This window comes from Sus scrofa, chromosome 1, assembly GCF_054392235.1.
Source record: "Sus scrofa isolate SSC_HxYL_T2T_F1_AM1 chromosome 1, Sscrofa_HxYL_maternal_Yorkshire_Landrace_v2.0, whole genome shotgun sequence".
Taxonomy (NCBI): Eukaryota; Metazoa; Chordata; class Mammalia; order Artiodactyla; family Suidae; genus Sus; species Sus scrofa.
Window position 1 is genome coordinate 9,717,757 of NC_139383.1, and position 22,175 is coordinate 9,739,931.

The 22,175-nt window shown below is 42.0% G+C and overlaps 2 protein-coding genes and 1 long non-coding RNA gene across 7 annotated transcripts in view; 2 read left to right on the forward strand and 1 right to left on the reverse strand.

Moving 5' to 3' along the window:
• The window catches only part of TMEM242 (transmembrane protein 242), a 53,914-nt gene that overhangs the window by 18,265 nt on the left and 13,474 nt on the right, over positions 1-22,175 (forward strand). For 2 of the 4 annotated variants that reach the window (XM_085015526.1, XM_085015646.1), the window contains one exon: positions 10,665-13,805. The exons of the other annotated variants lie outside the window; for them this stretch is intronic. In XM_085015526.1, the coding sequence (XP_084871652.1) occupies positions 10,665-10,682 (18 nt within the window). In that variant the 3' untranslated portion in view covers positions 10,683-13,805. Of the gene's footprint in view, positions 1-10,664; positions 13,806-22,175 lie in introns of those variants that run through there. 4 annotated transcript variants of the gene reach the window in all.
• Positions 12,112-13,540, forward strand: LOC100153697 (L-lactate dehydrogenase A-like 6B). The gene is given in 1 exon segment (NM_001315678.1): positions 12,112-13,540. A coding segment is annotated over 1 exon segment (1,146 nt). The 5' UTR covers positions 12,112-12,198; the 3' UTR covers positions 13,345-13,540.
• Positions 13,698-22,175, reverse strand: part of LOC110259915 (uncharacterized) — a 28,368-nt gene continuing 19,890 nt past the window's right edge. The window contains exon 4 of one of the 2 annotated variants that reach the window (XR_014844220.1): positions 13,698-16,393. This is a non-coding gene — a long non-coding RNA (uncharacterized LOC110259915). The remainder of the gene's footprint in view (positions 16,394-22,175) is intronic. The other variant, XR_014844221.1, reaches the window with a different exon arrangement.

The following is a 22,175-nucleotide window of genomic DNA, read 5'->3' on the forward strand; positions in this document are numbered from 1 at the left end:
CTCTTTTTGTACTTTTCCCTGATCCCACTTTGGCTCTTATTGTTCACGTCTCTCTATTCTTTTCAGGTTCCTTCTTTGCCCTGTGTTTTCTCCACAGTTCTACCTGTTCAGGTGGCTTCATCGGCTTATCGACAACTGCCAGGTCTGTGTCTGCAGCCGGACCCCTGAGCTCCCAGCTCATGGGCCTATTTGACTGGACACTGATGCTTGGATGTCCTGCAGGCCTCATGTGTGGTCCCCTCTAAACTTGATCCCATCCCACCCCCAGCCTACTCCTGGGTCACTCCCAGTGGAACGGCAGCATCATGCAAAGAGCTGCCTAGAGAGAAAAGCTGGATTTTATTCACGACCCCACTTTTTCTCACCCCTGTAGCTGATCAGTCACGAAGTCCTGCTGCTCTGCAACTCCCACAGCCGCTATAGCTGGGGGCACTTTCCTGCCCAAGACTGTTATCACAGCTAATCTCCGTCCTCTCTGCCTCCCACCTTGGCCCTCTATGGTCCTTTCTCTCCACTGCTGCGAGAACGCCCTGGCCTTCGTCGTCCCCAGACCTCCTCTTTCAGCTGTGCCACTCACTCGGCCTTTCTTTATGTCTCCATGGATGAGATAGCTAGGCTGTTGCCCTATCTGTGAGAGAGAGTGTTGGGGGCAGCAGACAGGGCCTGAAGCAAAGGGGGATGGACGTTTCCATGACCTCTGGCACCTGGCAGTGGACTCTTAACTCTGATTGCTGGAAACAGAGATGCAAGAGCATAAAATAAGAAAAGCTTATTTTATGGGAGGAGCAGTGAGTGAGTGTGTGTGTGAGCCCATACCTGTGTTATGCTGTAGTAGACATGAGTGCTGTGTGCTGTAAAGTTCTGGGTCTCTGGCTTCATTTGGTGAGACCATATGACCAGTTCTGGCCAATGAACAGAGAGAGTGTCAGTTCTGGGCAGAAGGATTTAATTGCTGGTGCGAGACCTTTCAGAGGTCTTTCTCTCTGGCATGGTGACCAGCAAGGGTTCATCAGCCAGGGTCCTAGAGTGACTGTGTTGCACAAAGGCTGTGATGGGCAGGTAGTATGAGCAAGGATGAGGCCCCTGCGTTTTGAAGGCACTGATGTTTTGGAGGGGTTTTTTGGTTTGTTTGTTTGTTGTCTTTTAGGGCCACACCTGCGGCATATGGAGGTTCCCAGGCTAGGGGTTGAATTGGAGCTGCAGCGGCCAGCCTAGACCACAGCTACAGCACTGCAGGATCCGAGCCAAGTCTGTGACCTACACCACAACTCATGGCAATGCCAGATCCTTGACCCATTGAGCGAGGCCAGGGATCAAACCCGAATCCTCATGGATGCTAGCTGGGTTTATAACCTCCTGTGCCACAGCGGGAACTCCTGGAGTTGTTTGTTGAAGCATAACCTTGCCTACCCTGATTGATACCGTATGTATGTATCTCTCTCCCATAATTATCCTCAGCCTTTGCTGATCATCATTTTCCCCCTGCTGCAGTGTGGAGAGACCTGCTCCAGTTTCTCCCGCCTCTAGAAATCCTCTCTTGGTGTCGCTCATCCTCCTCCAGCTTCGAGCCCGTTCACCTGCTTCTCTTCATAGAAAACACTTCCTGAAAGAGCTGCCTGTGACCACTGTCTCCTCCCAGCATCCCCTGAAACTGCTGGTGTCCGGTCTCCCGTGCCCTCTTGCTGCTAGATCGGGTCTTCTCTTTATCCTTCTGTTGCGCGACTTTTGACATGAGAGCATTCTCCCTGCCATGAAACCCTGTCTTTTGGTTTCTGCCCTTCCACCTCACTGGCGATTTTGGTGCCTCTCCTTTGGTGGCTCCTCCCCTGCAGACCGCCAAACGTTGGACTGTCCAGTGGCTTCATACTTGGATTCTTGTCCTCCACCTGTCCTCAGCCTTGGTGCTCTCACCCTGGCATTAAAATCAGTCTGTGTAGGAGTTCCTGTCATGGTGCAGTGGTTAACGAATCCAACTAGGAACCATGAGGTTGCAGGTTCGATCCCTGCCCTTGCTCAGTGGGTTGGGGAATCCGGCGTTGCTGTGAGCTGTGGTGTAGGCCGGTGGCTGTATCTCAGATTCGACCCCTAGCCTGGGAACCTCCATATGCTGCAGGAGCAGCCCAAGAAATGGCAAAAAGACAAAAAAAAAAAAAAAAAAATCAGTCTGTATAATCTGATGATGTCCAAATACACAGCTCCAACCTGACCTTGAAATTTTCCTCGAAACTGCCTGTGGTCCACCTCCCGTGTGTCTCACAGGCCTCGCGAGGCCCCATGTCCTGACCAGAATTCTTGGTCTCCCTACCTGCTCCTCTCTATGTCTTTCCCGTTCCAGCGAGTGCCGCTCCCATCCTCCCACAGTCATGAGAGCCAGGATCCCAGCAGAAAATCATAGATGTTCTCATTTCCCATCATTCCCTTCATCTAATCCATGAGCAAGTCCTGCTGGTTAGTTCTGCTGCTAAACATTGCCTTGCTCTTTCATCTCTCTCTACCTCCATTCATCTTTTGCCAGTGTATTGAAATAGTTTCCTGTCTAGTATCCCAGCCTCTCCTTTACTTCTAGAATTTTTTTCCCCACGACGTAGCCAGAGATATTTTAAAATCTAAGTCAATTCATGTCACTCCTTTATTTGAAAACCTTTCAGCATCTCCCATTGAAGAAATGTCACAGGGTGTAGCTCCACCTGCCCCACTGACCTCATCCTGAGCCATTGCAATCACCCCTCCCATCCCCAACACCCACCTCGCCCTCCCAGGCCCTGAGCCTTCTCGTTGCTTCAGCACTCCAGCGTTAATATCTGCATAGGGCCTTTCCAGCTTTTTTTTTTTTTTTTTCCTGCTGCACCTGTGGCATATGGAAGTTCCCAGGTTAGGGGTCCAGTCGGAGCTACAGCTGCCAGCCTACACCAAAGCCACAGCCACGTAGGGTCCAAGCCATGTCTGCGACCTATACCACAACTTACGGCAATGCTGGATCTCTGACCCACTGAGCAAGGCCAGGGATTGAATCCGAATCCTCATGGATACTCGTGGGATTCGTTTCCACTGTGCCACAGCGGGAACTCTGGGCCTTTCTAGCTTTGACCAGGAAACTTCTTCCCTCGGTCTTTGAGCATTGCCATTCAGGGTTTCTACCCAAATTTATTTCACCTCCTCAGAGAAGCTTCCTCAGATCATCTAGCCTGAAATCCAGCAGCCTCTTCCCTCCCAGCACTCACTTCCTCTCTGACATTATCCTATTTTCTTTGGAGCACTTGATGCAAAATGAGGTTATATTGACCATTTTAAATCAGTCTTTGCTAAAAGAACATAAATTCTAAGGAATGGAGACTTGTTTACCTTGGTCATTTCTGTGTCCTCAGTACCTGTACAGTGCCTAGCACAGAGGAGGTGTTTAGTGAACATCTGTTGGGTGAAATCTGATCACACTGCTTCTGTCACTTCAGTGGCTTCCTCTTCTCTTGAGAATACATTCTGGTTTCTAAATGGTTTCTGAGTCCCTCTGATCTGGCCCCTGCTTACTTTTTCACTCATTAGTTCTCAACCCAGGGTGGGGGGCGGGTGGCTATTTTTCTGTTTCCCTCCCACCCACCCCTACCTCTGAATGAGATTTGGCAGTGTCTGGAGATAATTTTGGCTGTCATAACTGCAGGGGAACTACTGGCATCTGATGGCCAGAGGCCAGGGGTGCTGCTAGACATCCTGTCGCTCACCTGACAGGCCCACCAAGAATGATCTGGTCCAGGATGCTGTAGAGATCTGGCTGTTCCTCCTAAGCCTTTTCATGGTCACAGGTCTGGCCATGCTGAAAGGCCATGATCTTTCTACCCATGGAGCCGTGTCCTTGCCAATCCCCCACCTGAAACACACCTTCCTGTCCCCACTCTTCCCAGCTGCTGCTGACCCTTACTGTTGCCTAGATGGAGTCTGGGGCAAATTTTTAAACTTTACAACAGGGAGTTAATCTGTTTTGGAAGTTTGGGGTTTATAAAGGTAACATGTTTCTATCTCAAATTGAAAGTAACTTCCATACACAAAGATATTCTTGGTGTCATTTTTTTCACACGAGCAAAGCTGTTGTTCCTGAGGTCTAGAGCATTCTGTTAATCCAATTGCAGAGAATAAATGGGCAGAATTAGTAGAATAGCATCTATGCAGTTAGAGCTTATAGCCGTAAACTTAAACTTTCTCGAATTTTAGAATGTTTAAACACACTCATGAATTTTCTTTGTTTTTCATGTTTTGTGCCACATTAAAATAATTCTTTTTTAATAATTCATACATGCAGCTTTTTTTTTAGATTACAACAAAAAATTGTGTGCAATGCCTTTAAAGAACAAAAGTGAGATTTGTGTAATTCATCAGAAGAGCTTGCCAATTCATGTTATAATTTTTTTTTTTTTTTTTCAGGGCCACACTGATGGCATATGGAAGTTCCCAGGCTAAGGGTTTAATCGCATCTGTAGCTGCCAGCCTGCACCACAGCTCATAGCAAGGCAAGATCCCCAACCCACCGAGCTGGGCCAGGGATCGAACCTGCATCCTCATGGATAAGAGTCGGATTCGTTTCCTCTGCGCCACAACAGGAACTGGTTTGTTTGTTTAAATAAATTTTACTGGAATGTAGTTGACTTATAAAGTTGTGTTAGTTTCAGGTGTACAGCAAAGTAAATCAGTTACACATACCTTTTCAGTTTCCCATATAAGTTACTGTACAGAATTGAGTAGATTATCCTATGCTATAAGTAGGGCCTTGTTACCTATCTGCCTGTGGTAGTGTGTATATTTTTTTCAATCTCAACCCCCTAATTTATACCTTCAACCAGACATTTCCCCTTTGGTAACCATGAATATGGTTTCAAAATTTTTGAGACTGTTTTGTAAACTCTTTTGTATTGTTTTTCATCAGATTCGGGATATTAGTGATCTCAGTGTTTATTGTTTGTAGAATTATTTTGATTTTTATTTTTTAATTCTTCTAGCTCAATGAATTTTATTACATTTAATAGCTGTACAATGATCATGGCAACCCAATTTTATAGGATTTCCATCCCAAACCCCCAGCCCATCCCCCACCCCCCAACCTGTGTACTTTTGAAAAACTGTAAGTTTTTCAAAGTCTGTGAGTCAGTATCTGTTCTGCAAAGAAGTTCATTGTGTCCTTTTTTTAGATTCTACATGTAAGTGATAGCATATTATGTGGGTGTCTCACTGTCTGACTACTCAGCATGAGAATTTCTAGGTCCATCCATGTTGCTGCAAATGTCATTATTGCTTTCCTTTTAATGGCTGAGTAATATTCTATTGTGCTTATATACCACATCTTTAGCCACTCCTCTGTTGATGGACATTTAGGTTGTCTTGGCTATTGTATATAGTGCTGCAGTGAACATTGTAGTACATGTATCTTTTTGAGTCATGGTTTTCTCTGGAGCAAATGATAATTCTATTTTTAGTTTTCTGAGGAATTTTCATACTGTTTTCCGTAGTAGTTGCACCAGTTTACATTCCCACTGACAGTGCAGTAGGGTTCCCTTTTCTCCGCACCCTCTCCAGGATTTATTGTTTGTAGAATTTTTGATGATGACCATTCAGACTGGTGTGAGGTGATAACACATTATAGTTTTGATTTGCAGCTCTCTAATAATTAGCGATGTTGAGCATCTTTTCATGTGTGTTTTTGGCCATCTGTTTTCTTTGGAGAAATGTCTATTTAGATCTTCTGCCCATTTTTTGATTGTATTGTTTGTTTTTTTGATATTGAGCTGCATGAGTTGTTGGTATATTTTGGAGATTAATCCCTCATCCGTTGCTTCATTTGCAAACATTTTCTCCCATTCTGTGGGTTGTCTTTTTGTTTTGTTTATGGTTTCCTTTGCTGTGCAAAAGCTTTTAAATTTAATTAGGTCTCATTTGTTTATTTTTGTTTTCATTTTCATTAATCTAGGAGGCAGATCAGTAAAGATTTGCTGCAATTTATGTCAGAGTGTTCTGCCTATGTTTTCCTCTAAGAGTTATATGTATGATTATGTTATATTTAGGTCTTTAATCCATTTTGAGTTTATTTTTGTGCATGGTGTTAGAGAACTTTCCCAGCACCATTTATTGAAGAGGCAATTCTCCATTGTATATCCTCATTTCCTTTGTCATAGGTTAGTTAACCATAATTGTGTGGATTTATTTCTGGGCTTTCTATGTTGTTCCAATGATTTGTATTTCTGTTTTTGTGCCAGTACCATACTGGGCTTTTTTTGGTTTGTTTGTTTTTTTGTTTTGTTTTTCTTTTTTATGGCCACACGGGGCATATGGAAGTTCCTGGGCTAGGGGTCAAATTGGAGCTGTAGCTGCAGGCCTATGCCACAGCCATAGCAACACCAGGTCTGAGCCATATCTGTGACCCGTGCCACAGCTTGCAGCAACACCACATACTTAACTCACTGAGCGAGGCCAGGGATCAAGCCCACATCCTCACAGAAACTACACTGGCTTCTTACTTAACCCACTGAGCCACATGGGAACCCCATTACCATACAGTTTTGGTGTTGGTACTGGGGTAGCTTTGTAGTAAAGTCTGAAGTCAGGGAGCCTGATTCCTCTAGTTCCATTTTTCTTTCACAAGATTGCTTTGGCTACTCGGGGTCTTTTGTGTTTCCTTACCAATTTTGAAATTTTTGTCCTAGGTCTGTGAAAAATGCCATTGATAAAAGTTTAATAGGGATTGCACTGAATCTATAGATTGCCTTGGGCAGTATAGTCATTTTGACAATATTGATTCTTCCAATCCAAGAACATGGTAGATCTTTCCATCATCTTCAATTTCCTTCATCAGTGTCTTACAGTTTTCAGATTACAGGTCATTTGCTGCTTAGGGTAGGTTTATTCCTAGGTATTTTATTCTCTTTGATGTGATGGTAAATGGGATTGTTTCCTTAATTTCTCTTTCTCATCTTTCATTGTTGGTGTGTAGGAATGCAAGAGATTTCTGTGTATTAGTTTTGTATCCTGCAACTTCACCAAATTCATTGATGAGCTCTAGTAGTTTTTGGGTAGTGTCTTTAGGATTTTCTATGTATAGTGTCATGTCATCTGCACACAACGACAGTTTTACTTCTTTTTCAATTTGGATTCCTTTTATTTCTTTTTCTTCGCTGATTGCCATGGTTAGGACTTCCAAAACTGTGTTGAATAAAATAGTGAGAGTGGACATCCTTGTCTTGTTCCTCATCTTAGCTGGGAAGCTTTTAGCCTTTTACCACTGAGAATGATGTTAGCCGTGGCTTTGTCATATATGGCCTTTATTATGTTGAGGTATGTTTCCTCTGTGCCCACTTTTCTGGAGGTTTTTCTTTCAATCAAAAATGGGTGTTGAATTTTGTCAAAAGCTTTTTCTGCAACTATTGAGAGGATCATATGGGTTTTATTCTTCCAATTTGTTGATGTGGTGTATCACATTTATTTGCATATATTGAAAAATCCTTGCATCCTCAGGATAAATCCCACTTGATCATGGTGTATGATCCTTTTAATGTACTGTTGGATTTGGTTTGCTGATACTTTGTTCAGGATTTTCACATCTATGTTCATCAGTGATATTGGCCTGTGACTTTCTTTTTTGTGGTATCATTGTCTGGTTTTGGTATCAGGGTGATGGTGGCCTCACTGAATGTGCTTGGGAGTATTCCTTCTGCAGTTTTTTGGAACAGTTTCAGGATAGGTGTTAACTCTTTTCTTGATGTTTGATAGAATTTGCCTGAGAGCCATCTGGTCCTAAACTTTTTTTTTTTTTTTTTTTTGGAAGTTTTTTAGTCACAGCTTCAATTTCAGAACATGTGATTGGTTTATGCATATTTTCTATTCCTGGTTCAGTCTTGGAAGATTGTACCTTTCTAAGAATTTGTCCATGTTATAGTATTCGAATACCATGAGTAGGAGGTTGATCCCAGGATTGCTTTTTGAATTGGCATCGTAACTTTATTTTACTCAGGGACAAAGCTTTGTGGCCCTGCTTTTATCCTTCCCTCAGCATTCCCAATATTGTTGACAAAAGAAAATACTTTGAGGTATTGTGATTTGTAAAGGCCCTCACACACAGATTACAAAGTTAGATTTTAGTATCTGTGAGCAGTAAAATCACAGCCCATTACTTAAACCATTTGCATTTTATGATTTTCAAATCACAAGACTTTTTTAAAAATTGCATTTATATAATGTTCTGCTTATGTGCTGGTGAGTTTATAGCTTACAATAACACTGCTTTCACTGCATGTTCTTTTTTTTTTCAAATCAAGTGTTTTTTGCGCATTATATTTTAAAAGCTTTCAACATTTTAAATAACTTTGAAGGATAAAAAAAATTCCTTATGCCATGTATGCATTCTTTATCTGAAATTTATTCATCAACCTTGCTAAGAAACTCCAAACAGGCACCTGTACATTTTGTCTTTATTCAGAACTCCAGTTATCAGGTGCATTCTCCAACCCTGACTTTCCACCTCACCTCACCTTTTAGCCCTCTAACTTTACTTAATTCAGGTCTTTACTCATTTTCTACGTGAACATTTACTGAACTTCTATTCATGTATCAAGCTCTGTTCTAGAGGATAGGGATATGCTGGTAAATAAAAGGTGATTCCTTTGGAGTCACAGATTCATAAGTAATTACATTTACTTGTGTATGATAAATCTGGTAATGGACAGGGGTACAAAGTAAACTGGTGGCAGATTCTCCTTAGGAGATTGTAGAAGACTTAGGAGAGGATGGAATATTTGAACTGGACCCTTAGAAGAAAGGCAGGGAGATCTGGGGGTAAGCATCCAGGTGGAAAGAATATAATGACAGTTGACAACCATTCTTAGTCCAGAGACTTGCTGCTTATCTTCATTCCCTACTTCCTCCCTCCTAAGTGGTGCAACCAAAAGTATTATGGCATAATCCTGCCATTGTCTGTAATATTATACTGAATTTTGAATAGATAATTTGGGTTAGGTTTCTCATTCAAAAGGAACAATGAGCCACCTAAGATAGAAGGCCGTTAGGGAGCTGTCTAGATATATTTGGCTTTCTACATCTTTGAGTTGTCCTAAGTCTCCACTGTAGGTCACATACATCTCTTCATCGTTTTTAGTTTTATCCTTCTTAAGACTTACTGTAAATAAAAGCTGCTTTGTTTGAGGTATTTTTAAAGAGTGTTATTTTTCTCAAAAGTGATTTAGTTGCGGCTAATGGGAAAAAAAACTGAAGAGGCAGCTGTCATAATGATTGTTATTTCTGAAGCAGTTCAAACTCTAGAAAGAAAATTACTATAGAAAGAAGCCATCTAGCTAAGAGTCTGTACGTCCTTGAATTTCACATTCAAGAACACTTATAAGGAAAATGACTTGACTGATCAAAGAAATCATTGTAGGAAGAAGGTGGGAACAAGCATCCAGTTAAAACATTTCAAGCTATGACTGGGATAAAAGAAACAATAGCTATCAAAAGTTGATCTTTTAAGAGGATTCCTCTAAGACATCAGCCGTCGTTAAGTAAAGATCTCTTAAGGGATTCTAGCTTTTAATCTGACAAATGGTTACCATAAATCTGGCCACCGGTGTGGAGAGAACTCGTGTATGTGGTGCTTTTACTGTTTTGTGTCACGGACCTTGTACAGTAACATCGAAATGGGGCCAGCAAGGGAGTTCCTGTCGTGGCTCAGTGGTAATGAACCCAGCTAGTATCCATGAAGATGCAGGTTCAGTCCCTGGCCTTGCTCAGTGAGTTAAGGATCCGGCGTTGCTATGAGCTGTGGTGTAGGTTGCAGATGCAGCTAGGATCCCAGCATTGTTGTGGCTGTGGTGTAGGCTGGCAGCTACAGCTCCGATTTGAGGCCTAGTCTGGGAACTTCCATAATGCTGTGGGTGCGAACCTAAAAAGAAAAATATATAAAAAATAAATGGGGCCAGCAAACCACACTACACTGAAACAGGATTGCAGGAACTCCACTAGTTGCCATACTTTCCTCACCAACTCCTTTGCTTATCGTTCCTCTCTTCCTGGACTGCAGTTCAGTGGCAGGAAGAATGAGAATAGATTTTTCCAGTCCTGAATATAAAACTCATTTTTGTCAAGATTTGGTATTCTAAAATGGAATACACACACACTTTATTTATTTATTTATTTGGTGAGGAGGCAGCATGTACCAAAAGTTCCATTAGGGGAGAGCCTATTGCTTTCTTAGAATGAGAGGAAAGCTTTGAGGAATCATTATACAGTCAGAATTCTGTTTGTATAAGTGAGGAGAAACTACCATTATTTATTTTTTTGTCTTTTTTTGCCATTTCTTGGGCCGCTCCCTTGGCATATGGAGGTTCCCAGGCTAGGGGTCTAATCGGAGCTGTAGCCACCGACCTACACCAGAGCCACAGCAACGTGGGATCCGAGCCCCGTCTTCAACCTACACCACAGTTCACAGCAACGCCGGATCCTCAACCCACGGAGCAAGGCTAGGGACCGAACCTGCAACCTCATGGTTCCTAATCGGATTCGCTAACCACTGAGCCACGATGGGAACTCCAGAAACTACCATTATTTTTATTTGGACTTTTGTAGTTTATTGGGTTTGAGGGTGTATAATCAGATGTAAGCTTTTTATTTATTTAAAAAATTTATTTTTATTTCTTTAGAAATTTGAACGTTCATAAGACTGACCAGAGAAATGCAGAGGAAAGTAAGATTTACTGATGCCATGTTGTACTAGCTAATATTTTACTACTTTAATCAGTAATCTGATTTGTGCATTGGTCAGAATTTGCCATTTTTAAGGACATTTAAGATATATCTTCATTTTAATAGAAGGCTACATCACCATCTTTCTACTTGAGAAGTCTTTTTTGATCAGAACTCAATCAGAAGCTTTCTTTTGGCATGAGAGAAGTAACAGCCTCTCCCTGTGAGCTTTTACTGTTGGACTAGCTTACAGTCAGCTGTGTTCTGCTTGTGGTCAGGATCTGTGACTTCCCAGCAGTTACAGTCTTGACTGGAGTAAAGGCAATGGAAACCTTTCCAAATGGAAAGTTCTCGAACTGGATAGAGCAGGAACTAGCAGCCCCACTTTTCCAGCGGATGTAGGGAAACGGTGCAGGACGCCATTGGGAGACAAACGCACCTGATTATTTCCAGCAGGGATACGTGTTCGGAAATTTTAACCTTATGTTCATCTGTACTGAGTGGAAATATTTTTAGTTGGCATATGTAATTCCAAGGATCTGGGTTGGCCCGTTTTACATGCTAAGCATTAGAAAAAATTCGTTTGATAGAGCAGCCCTTTTACGTTCCCCTATCAGAACAGACAGAAGTCCTTTGTGGAAACCATGTCTGGGACCCGTCAGCTGGGCCCACCTTGCGCAGCTGCAGTAGTGAGCTGAAAGAGCATCTAGAAGTCGGACTTTTGCAGCCATAGTAGCGTGCAGAAAGAATGTCTGTGGTTCTCACCTTGTGCAGTCGCAGAGGCCGGCTAAAAGGGTGTTCATAGGTCGCGCCTTGCGCAGGCCCAGTAGCCAACCGAAAGTGTGTGCCTAGGTGACGCCTTGCGCAGCCGCAGTAGCCAGCTGCAAGAGTGGCTATAGTTCCCACCTTGCGCAGCCGCAGTAGCCAGCTGCAAGAGTGGCTATAGTTCCCACCTTGCGCAGCCGCAGTAGCCAACTGAAAGTGTGCCTAGGTGATGCCTTGCGCAGCCGCAGTAGCCAGCTGCAAGTGTCTATAGGTCCCACCTTGCGCAGCCGCAGTAGCCAACCGAAAGTGTGTGCCTAGGTGACGCCTTGCGCAGCCGCAGTAGCCAGCTGCAAGAGTGGCTATAGTTCCCACCTTGCGCAGCCGCAGTAGCCAGCTGCAAGAGTGGCTATAGTTCCCACCTTGCGCAGCCGCAGTAGCCAACCGAAAGTGTGTGCCTAGGTGACGCCTTGCGCAGCCGCAGTAGCCAGCTGCAAGTGTCTATAGTTCCCACCTTGCGCAGCCGCAGTAGCCAACTGAAAGTGTGTGCCTAGGTGACGCCTTGCGCAGCCGCAGTAGCTAACCGAAAGTGTGTGCCTAGGTGACGCCTTGCGCAGCCGCAGTAGCGGGCTGAGGAAAGAACCAACGGTCACAGGTTCTTTTCTTCTGAGCTTCAAAGGCTGTCAGCACCTTTTTTTCTCTTTTCCTTCACCTCTTGAGTGAGTAGCTATGAGCTGGGCTATGGTAGTCCTGCGGACCAGCCAGAGGGTGGGCGCAAAGAGAGTGAACTTGCCGTGCCCGGCAGTGGCTCCGAGTGCCCGGCGGCCGGCGGGCCTTCCCCTCGGGGACGCCTGGCCCGTCGCCCCCGCGTCCAAGATGTCGACGGTCAGGTGTGAGCTTATGAAGAACTTCACCTCAGAGGAGGTTGTTCATAGCAATAAGATCTCCATTGTAGGAACCGGGTCGGTTGGAATGGCCTGTGCTATCAGCATCCTATTAAAAGGCTTGACGGATGAACTTGCCTTGGTGGATGTTGATGAAAGCAGATTGAAGGGTGAGACAATGGATCTTCAGCATGGCAGTCCTTTCGTGAAAATGCCAAATATTGTTTCCAGCAAAGATTACCTTATCACCGCAAACTCCAACCTTGTGATTATCACAGCGGGTGCACGCCAGGAAAAAGGAGAAACACGCCTTAATTTAGTCCAGCGAAATGTGACCATCTTTAAATTAATGATTTCTAGTATCGTTCAGTACAGCCCTCGCTGCAAACTGATTGTCGTTTCCAATCCAGTGGATATCTTAACTTATGTAGCATGGAAGTTGAGTGAATTTCCCCAAAACCGTATTATTGGGAGTGGTTGTAATCTGGACACTGCCCGTTTCCGTTTCTTGATTGGGCAGAGGCTTGGTATCCACTCTGAAAGCTGTCATGGGTGGATCCTTGGAGAGCATGGAGACTCAAGTGTTCCTGTGTGGAGTGGAGTGAACATCGCTGGTGTCCCTCTGAAGAATCTGAACTTAGATATAGGAACTGATAAAGATCCTGAGCAGTGGAAAAATGTTCACAAAGATGTGGTTGCTAGTGCCTATGAGATTATTAAAATGAAAGGTTACACTTCTTGGGCCATTGGCCTATCAGTAGCTGATTTAACAGAAAGTATTTTGAAGAATCTTAGAAGAGTGCATCCAGTTTCCACCAGAATTAAGGGTCTCTATGGGATAAATGAAGAAGTGTTCCTCAGTGTTCCTTGTATCCTGGGAGAGAGTGGTATTACTGACCTCATAAAAGTAAAGTTGACCCCAGAGGAAGAGGCTTATCTGCAGAAGAGTGCAAAAACACTTTGGGAAATTCAGAAGGAACTTAAGTTTTAAAGTTGTTTAAAACTACCATTCTAAAGTTGATGAAGAAAATACAGTAGTTGTGGAGTTCTATATGTCCAGTTTTTAAAATAAATTTGAATTCCTAAAAGTTGGAAACCAAGAAAGGGCTAGAGTGACTCTTCTATTTATTTAACTCCCCAGCTCTTTTATTTAGCATCCAGATGCTGACTGTACTTTTTTTTTTTTTAACAATTCCTAAATGGCTGCATCAAAGAAGGTGTTTGCACTACTGATGGACCAGTCCTTACATACATATACATATCTATATGTAGTTGCCAGTTGCTCCAAAAAACGGATGGATGCAGATGTTTATTGTGTTACAGAAATTGATTCTTTTGTGTTCGTTCTTTTGTTCTGGGTAGCTTATACCTATGTTCATTTATATATTGTTTTCTAAAGTAATTTCCTATGCAATGTGAAAATAAATGTACACATAGAAGCACTTTCTATAATGGAGCCATCAGCTGTGTTCATTCTCCTGTGACAGCCTATCAGCCATGCCTTTAAAAAGTCATCATAAAAAGGGAGCTGCAAGCAGGTCCTGTGTGTGTGTGTGTGTGTGTGTGTACACGTGTACATGCTCATGTATATGTGCCAGTGAAGCAGAATCATTAGGTAAAATAGAATAATAGTGATCTGGTTGGTATTTGTCATAAAGTATTTAATGCAGTAAAGTGTAAAATTTTTCGGAAGAGGCCTTTCAGAGATGGTAGAGGCCTCTGAAATCATGTTAGAACTGCCTCTGAGCACCTGACCTGTTAGCACGTTAAATCAAGAAGCATGTTATAAATTGTTCTTATTGGGCTAGGTCTTAGCTGCGGAGTGGGCCCTGGTCCTAAGACTCCAGGGTCATCCCTGTTGCTTACATTGTGTACTTCACATTAACAGAAAGCTTTTGTTTTTGAATTATACCCTGTTGTTAATCATTGTCATAAAAATTGGCCATTCGAATGAGTACTTCAGAGATTGTATTTCTCAGTTACATGTTTATATTCCTAAATCATCTGACTTTACTGTAAGAATCTAGACTTCCTGCATATGATACAGTGAGAGCTTAGGAGAAAGTAAAGATGTTTGTCTTTTACCTAAATAATGATAGTAATAACTTAGAAATGAGGATCTTAGCCTTCATGAGGCAATTGAATATTAAATAAATTATATGGTATGTTCAAATGTATCTCAGGATTTATGTGGATATCAATAGGCCTAATCAAAATTGAACCGGACCAGGATCTGCTCTTTAAATTAAGCCAGTCTTGTTTACTTCAGTTCTATCAAGTACACATAGGACAACAATCCATCCAAGAAAACTGACCGTAGGAGTTCTTGTTGTGCTCAGAGGAAACTAATCTGACTAGTATCCATGAGGATGCAGGTTCGATCTCTGGCCTCCCTGTGGGTTAAGGATCCAGTGTTGCTGTGAGCTGTGGTGTAGGTCGCAGATGCAGCTCAGATCAGCGTTGCTGTGGCTGTGGTGTAGGCTGGCAGCTATAGCTCTGATTTGACCCCTAGCCTGGGAACCTCCATATGCCTCAGGTGTGGTCCTAAAAATAAATAAATAGACATAAAAGTACATTTAAGAAACTGACCCTTTACTTAACCATACTGATCAGAGCTCCCATCCTATTTCATTGAAAATAACGAAATGTTCTGATTACCCAGGACGCTGTATCATATAACGGGATTAATCGATGTGCTGAGCTCCCCGAAGGTGGGAAGAGTGGTGATTAGGTTGTTTCAGATGGTTCTAAAACCTTTTTAAACTTAACTCCATGAAGTTCCTCTTCCCCTTTGTCCTGCCCTTGCATTTTCATTCAGCCATGTTTCAGCAAAACATAATTCAATATTGAAGATCAGAGCGTATCTTATGTCTGTTTTGTAATTCTCTGCACCAGCTGTGTCAGGGTAGGCTCAGTTATATGGTAAAAAATTCTCCCAGCTTTGTGGCTGAAAATAACAGAAGTTTACTTCTCTCCTAAAATCCATTTTGGGTTTACATGGGTTTATACAATTCTCTAGGGAAGCTGTCCTCCACAGGCTGGCTTCATACCTCAGCTTGCGTTGATGTTGAGGCACCACTACAGCAACACAGATTCCATGATTGCTGTGGGAAGGGGAAGAGAGGCCTGGAGAATCAAAACACCCCCAGTTGCATACCTCACCCTGGAAGTGACACACATTTCTTTTACTCCTATTTCATTAGCCAGAATTAGTCATATGGTTACCTAACTTCAAGAGGGTAGAGAAGTATAACCCTTGTATCCAGAGTCTTGGCCATTGGTGAACATTGGTGGTAATCTGCTAGAGCGTTTTCAGCACATCATATATTCGCCCAGAAGTTTTCATGTTGTTTTTTATCTTGCCAAGACATGCATGGTAAATGTGTACCAACATCCCATGTTTCACTCTTGGCACACTGGCTAGATGGCCCTTCAAAAAGCTGTTGCAGTGTGAAAGAGAGTAGTAACATTACTGGAGACAGTCTTGAATTTATTCTAATATCTAATATCTATTCTAATATCTCAATAACATGGTCTCCATTGCAAGAGGTATATATTACAGGCTTTTAAAGTCATTTTTAGTGAAAGCTGGTATGTGGGTATAGCTGATAGAGGTGCTTTGTCTTCCCAGATTGCGGAACCAGAGTTGCTGTGGGGAAAGAGCCTGGATGTTAGGCAGTTTTATTCATAAACCACGTCCACATAGGTGGATTAATAATCCTTCTGCCCTCAGGTTTCTCATATGTAAAGTTGCGGTCCTCGTTTCTGCCACATGGAATTGTGAAGACTAAATGAAAGCCTACTGCTTGGAATAGTGCCTGGCACATAGGGGATCTCGAATGGCAGAAATTATTATTCCTGTTCAGGGAACATTTATAGTCCTATTATTCTGTTTTATTTTATGAAGAAGCCGAATTTCTAGGTTCTTCAAAATTACCATTGGCACTGTAATTATTGACATATCCAAAGGCTTTCTCATCAGTTGGTCCTTTAAAGCTTTCATTCTAACCCCAGCACTGAAGCTGGCAGCAGTTCCATTCCTGCAAGTGAGAAAATTGAAGCATTAAATGAGCTAGTCAATGGCAAAGACATTTTAAAACTTGGGGCTTTCGGAGTTCCTGCTGTGGCACAGAGGATTAAGAATCCACCTGCAGAGGCGAGGGTTCAATTCCCAGCCCAGCACAGTGGGTTAAAGGATCCAGCATTGCCACAGCTGTGGTGTAGGTGCAGATGTGGCTCAGATTCAGTCCCTGGCCCAGGAATTTCCATATACCTTGGGTGTGGCCATTAAAACAAAACAAAGCAAAACAAAAAAACACCTTAGAGCTTTTAATTGTAATAGCTGCCTGTTTATTAGAATAGATGTAAGAGTTTTCTCAAATTAATTAAATTGGGGACATAGCCTTGTCTTTTAAGTAACTTTTCAGTGCATCATATATTCGCCCAGAAGTTTTCATGTTGTTTTTTATCTTGCCAAGACATGCATGGTAAATGTGTACCAATATCCCATGTTTCACTCCTGGCACACTGGGCTAGATGGCCCTTCAAAAAGCTGTTGCAGTGTGAAAGAGAGTAGTAACATTACTGGAGACAGTCTTGAACTTACTCTAATATCTAAAAAGTCTAGTCAGCGTCCATTCAGTGACAGATTAATTTTAATACGCTTTCCAATGGCCATTACCCTCTTTGGGAACTGCTGTCTTAGACAGCAGTACTTTCTGGTAATACTACAACTGAGCGCTGTTGGACACAAACATTGGGACTTAAGGATGAGGTTCTTGGAGCACTGGGCTTATTGCCTAGGGAGTGCCATTTGTGTCTTGGGCTTTGTGGCGAGCAGCCTCTGGTAGTGTGCAGCACATAGTGGCCCTGTTTAGAAGGATAGGCCTGTGGTCCATAACCATGGACAAATTCTCCCTGGTCAGAGGAAGGAGAGAAGAGGACTGCAGGAAAGAGATCCCATAGTCTGGAAAATGCTTCAGAATAAAACTTGAGTTTTGTCAAGTTCCCAGCATGTCCCTTCTTCACCGAACTTCTGGGATGTTAGGGTAGGGGAGTAGTTCTCTGGCAATAGCTGTGATTATTATCATGGAATTCTGGACGTTTATGTTATAACCCCATTTGTTTAAATGTACTCAATCCACAAATTTTTTGTCAAGCACATTTTTAAAGAGGGGAATGTTCTGTTGGCCTGTGATATGGTATCACTTACTGACAAGACCAAAAGTGTCTCTGATCCACATGTCAGAAATCGAAACAGCTAGAAGAAACTGAAGGTTTTCATTTACCATCCATGTACTGTAAATAGTACAAGCTTAACAACCTTCTGTGAGCCCTAGTGTTTAAAGTAACTCGAGACCCTGTTAATAACTTAAATGTAGACTTTGGCTTTACATTTCCATAGCTGTAAAAAATTTTTAAACTTTTATTAGGGAGGTCCCTGGTAGCTCAGCAGGTTAAGGATCCAGCATTGTCACTGCTGTGGCATGGGTTTGATCCATGGTCTGAGAACTTCTACATGCACAAGTGTGGCTGGAAGAAAAAAAAATTTATTAAAGTGTAGTCGATGTACAATATTATGTAAGTAACGTGTAAAATATAGTGATTCGCAACTTTTAAAGATTATAGTTTTCATGAGATATTGTCCTATATACCCTATGTTGTACAATATATCCTTGGAGCTTATTTTATAAATAACAGTTTGTACCTCTTAATCACCTACCCCTATTGTCCCTCCCCCCTTCCCCCTCCCCACTGGTAACTATTGGTTCTCTATATCTGTGACTCGGTTTCTTTTTTGCTATATTCACTAATTTGTTGTATTTTTTTAGATCCCACGTATAACTGATACCGTATAGTATTTGTCTCTGTCAGACTTATTTCACTTAGCATAAAACTCTCCAGGCAAAATTTCCTTCTTTTTTATGGCTAATTAGTATTCTATTTTATCACCGTCTTTATCCACTCATCTGTTGATGGACACTTAGGTTGCTTCCATGTCTCAGCAATTGTAAATAATGCTGCTGTGAAAATGGGGTGCATGTATTTTTTTGGATTAGTGTTTGTTTTTTTTCGGCTATATACCTAGGAGTGTAATTGCTGGTGTTATAGTAGTTCTATTTTTAGGTTTTTGAGAAACCTCTACATGCTTTTCCTCAGTGGCTATACCAATTTACATTCCCACCAATAATGTACAAGGGTCCTAGTTTCTCTACATCTTTGCCAACATTGTTATTTTGGGGTGTTTTTAGGATAGCCATTCTAACAAGTGTGAGGTGATACCTCATTGTGGTTTTTTTTTTTTTTTTTTTTTGTCTTTTTGTTGTTGTTGCTATTTCTTGGGCCGCTCCCGCGGCATATGGAGGTTCCCAGGCTAGGGGTCGAATCTGAGCTGTAGCCACCGGCCTACGCCAGAGCCACAGCAACGAGGGATCCGAGCCGTGTCTGCAACCTACACCACAGCTCACGGCAACGCCGGATCGTTAACCCACTGAGCAAGGGCAGGGACCGAACCCGCAACCTCATGGTTCCTAGTCAGATTCGTTAACCACTGCGCCACGACGGGAACTCCTCATTGTGGTTTTAATTTGCATTTCCCAGATGATTTGTGATGTTGAGCATCTCTTCATGTGCCTCTTGGCCATCTCTATGTACTCTTTGGAAAAATGTCTGTTCAGGTCTTCTGCCCATTTTTTAATTGTATTGTTTGGGTTATTTGAGTTTGAGTTTTATGAGCTATTTATATTTGTTGTGTATTAACCCCATTATTGGTCATATCACTTGCAGATAAGTTGTCTTTTCATTTTTTTTAATGGTTTCCATTGTTATGCACAATCTTTTCAATTTAATCAGGTCTCATTTGTATATTTTTTATTTTTTTATTTTATTTTATTTTTTTTTTGTCTTTTTGCTATTTCTTTGGGCCACTCCTGCGGCATATGGAGGTTCCCAGGCTAGGGGTCGAATCAGAGCTGTAGCCACTGGCCTACGCCAGAGCCACAGCAACTCGGGATCCGAGCCGCGTCTGCGACCTACACCACAGCTCACGGCAACGCCGGATCGTTAACCCACTGAGCAAGGGCAGGGACCGAACCCGCAACCTCATGGTTCCTAGTCGGATTCATTAACCACTGCGCCACGATGGGAACTCCTGTATATTTTTTAATTTCCTTTGTTTAGGAGACAAATCCAAAAACATTTTGCTGCAATTTATGTCAAAGAGTGTTCTGCCTATATTTTCCTCTAATAAAAGTTTTATAGTTTCTGGTCTTGTATTATATTTAGGACTTTAATCCATTTTGGGTTTATTTTTGTGTATGGTATTAGAGAATTTTTGTTTGTTTGTTTTTTAGGGCTGCACCCTGGGCATATAGAGGTTCCCAGGCTAGGGGTCGAATCAGAGCTGTAGCTGCCAGCCTATGCCACAGCCACACCAGATCTGAGCTGCATCTGTGACCTGCACTACAGCTTAGGGCAACATGGGATCCTTAGCTCACTGATAAAGGCCAGAGATCAAACCTCTGTCCTAATTTCTTTCTTTCTCTCTTTCTTTCTCTCTTTCTTTCTCTCTTTCTCTCTTTCTTTCTCTCTTTCTCTCTCTCTCTCTCTCTGTCTCTCTCTCGCGCTCTCTTTCTTTCTTTCTGCTTTTTAGGGCCACACCCACGGCATAAGGAAGTTCCCAGGCTAGGGGTCCAACAATTGGAGCTACAGCTGTCAGCCACAACTACAGCAGTGTGGGATCTGAGCTGTATCTGCCACCTACACCACAGCTCACGGCAACGCCGGATCCTTAACCTGCTGAGTGAGGCCAGGGATTAAACCCACATCCTCATGGGTACTAGTCAGATTCGTTTCCACTGCAGAATAGGAACTCCTAATTTCATTCTTTTACATGTAGCTGTCTAATATTCCCAGGAAAACTCAATAAAGAGACTGTCTTTTCTCCATTGTATAGTCTTGCTGCTTTTGTGTGTGTGTGTGTGTGTGTCTTTTTGTCTATTCTAGGGCTGCACCCGTGGCATATGGAGGTTCCCAGGCTAGGGGTCAAATTGGAGCTGTAGACGCTGGCCTACGCCATAGCCACATCTGCAGCCTGCACCACAGCTCACTGCAATGCCGGATCCTTAACCCACTAAGCAAGGCCAGGGATCGAACCCACAACCTCATGGTTCCTAGTTGGATTCGTTAACCACTGAGCCAGAACAGGAACTCCATTGCTGCTTTTATCATAGATTAATTGACCAAAAGTGCCTGGGTTTATTTCTGGGCTTTCTTTCCTGATGCATTGATCTATATATCTGTTTTTAATGCCAGTACTGTTCTAATTACTGTAGCTTTGTAGTATAGTTTCAAGTCAGGGAGTGTGGTTCTTCTCAAGATTGTTTTGAATCTCTGGGGTCTTTTGTGTTTCCATTCAAATTTTAAAGCTATTTGTAGTAGTTCTGTGAAAAATGCCATTGGTATTTTGATAGGGATTGCATTGAGTCTGTAGATTGCTTTGGATAGTATGGTCATTTTAACAGTATTAACTCTTCCAATCCATGAACACAGTATATCTTTGCATCTGTTTGTACTGTCTTCAATTTCTTTCATCAATGTCTTAATTTTCTGAATATAGGTCTTTTATTTCCTTAGGTAAGTTTATTCATAGGTATTTATTCTGTCTGATGCAATGGTAAGTGGGATTATTTCCTCAATTTCTCTTTTTGATTGTTAATTGTTACTGTTATAGGGATGCAACAGATTTCTGTATAATAAATTTGTATCCTACAGCTTTATAGAATTCATTGATGAGTGCTATTAGTTTTCTGGTGTCATCTTTAGAATTTCCAATGTATAGTATCATGTCATCTACAAACAGTGACAGTTTTACTTCTTTCTTTCCAATTTGGATTCCTTTTCTTTCTTTTTATTCTCTGATTGCTATGGCTAGGATTTCCAACACGATGTTGGGTAATAGTGGCAAGAGTGGGCATTCTTGTCTTGTTCCTGATCTTAGAGGAAATACTTTCAGCTTTTCACCATTGAGTATAATTTAGCTGCGGGTTTATAAGGCCTTTATTATGTTGAGGTATATGTTCCTTTATACCCACTTTCTGCAGCATTTTTATTATAAATCTTGAATTTTGTTTAAAAAGCTTTTTCTGTATCAAGATGATCATACGGTTTTTAATCTTGTTAATGTGTTGTCACATTGATAGATTTGTGGATATTGAAAAATCTTTGCATCCCTCAGATAAATCCCACTTGAATACTTGATACTTTTAATGTATTATTAGATTCAGTTTTGTTGAGGATTTTTGCATCTGTTCATCAGTAATACTGGCCTATAACTTTTTTGTGTGACATCTTTGTCTGGTTTTGGTATCAGAGTGATACAGGCATCATAGAATAAGTTTGGAAATGTACTACCTTCCTTCCTCTGCAGTTTTTGTTGTTGTTGTTTTGAATAGTTTGAGAAGAATAGGTGTTGACTCTTAAAGTGTTTGGACAATTCACCTGTGAAGCCATCTGGCCCTGGACTTCTCTTATTGGAACTTTTAAAATTACTGATTGTTTCATTACTGGTAATTTGGTCTGTTCATATTTTCTCTTTCTTCCTGGTTCAGTCTTGGGTGATTATACATTTCTAAGAATTTGCCATTTCCTCTAGGTTGTTCATAGTGATCTCTTGTGATCCTTCGTATTTCTGTGGTGTTGGTTGTAACTTCTTTTTCATTTCTTATTTTATTGATTTGGGTCCTCTCCCTTTTTTTTTTTTCCTTGATGTGTCTGGCTAGAGATTTATCAATTTTATCTTTTCAAAGAATCAGCTTTTACTTT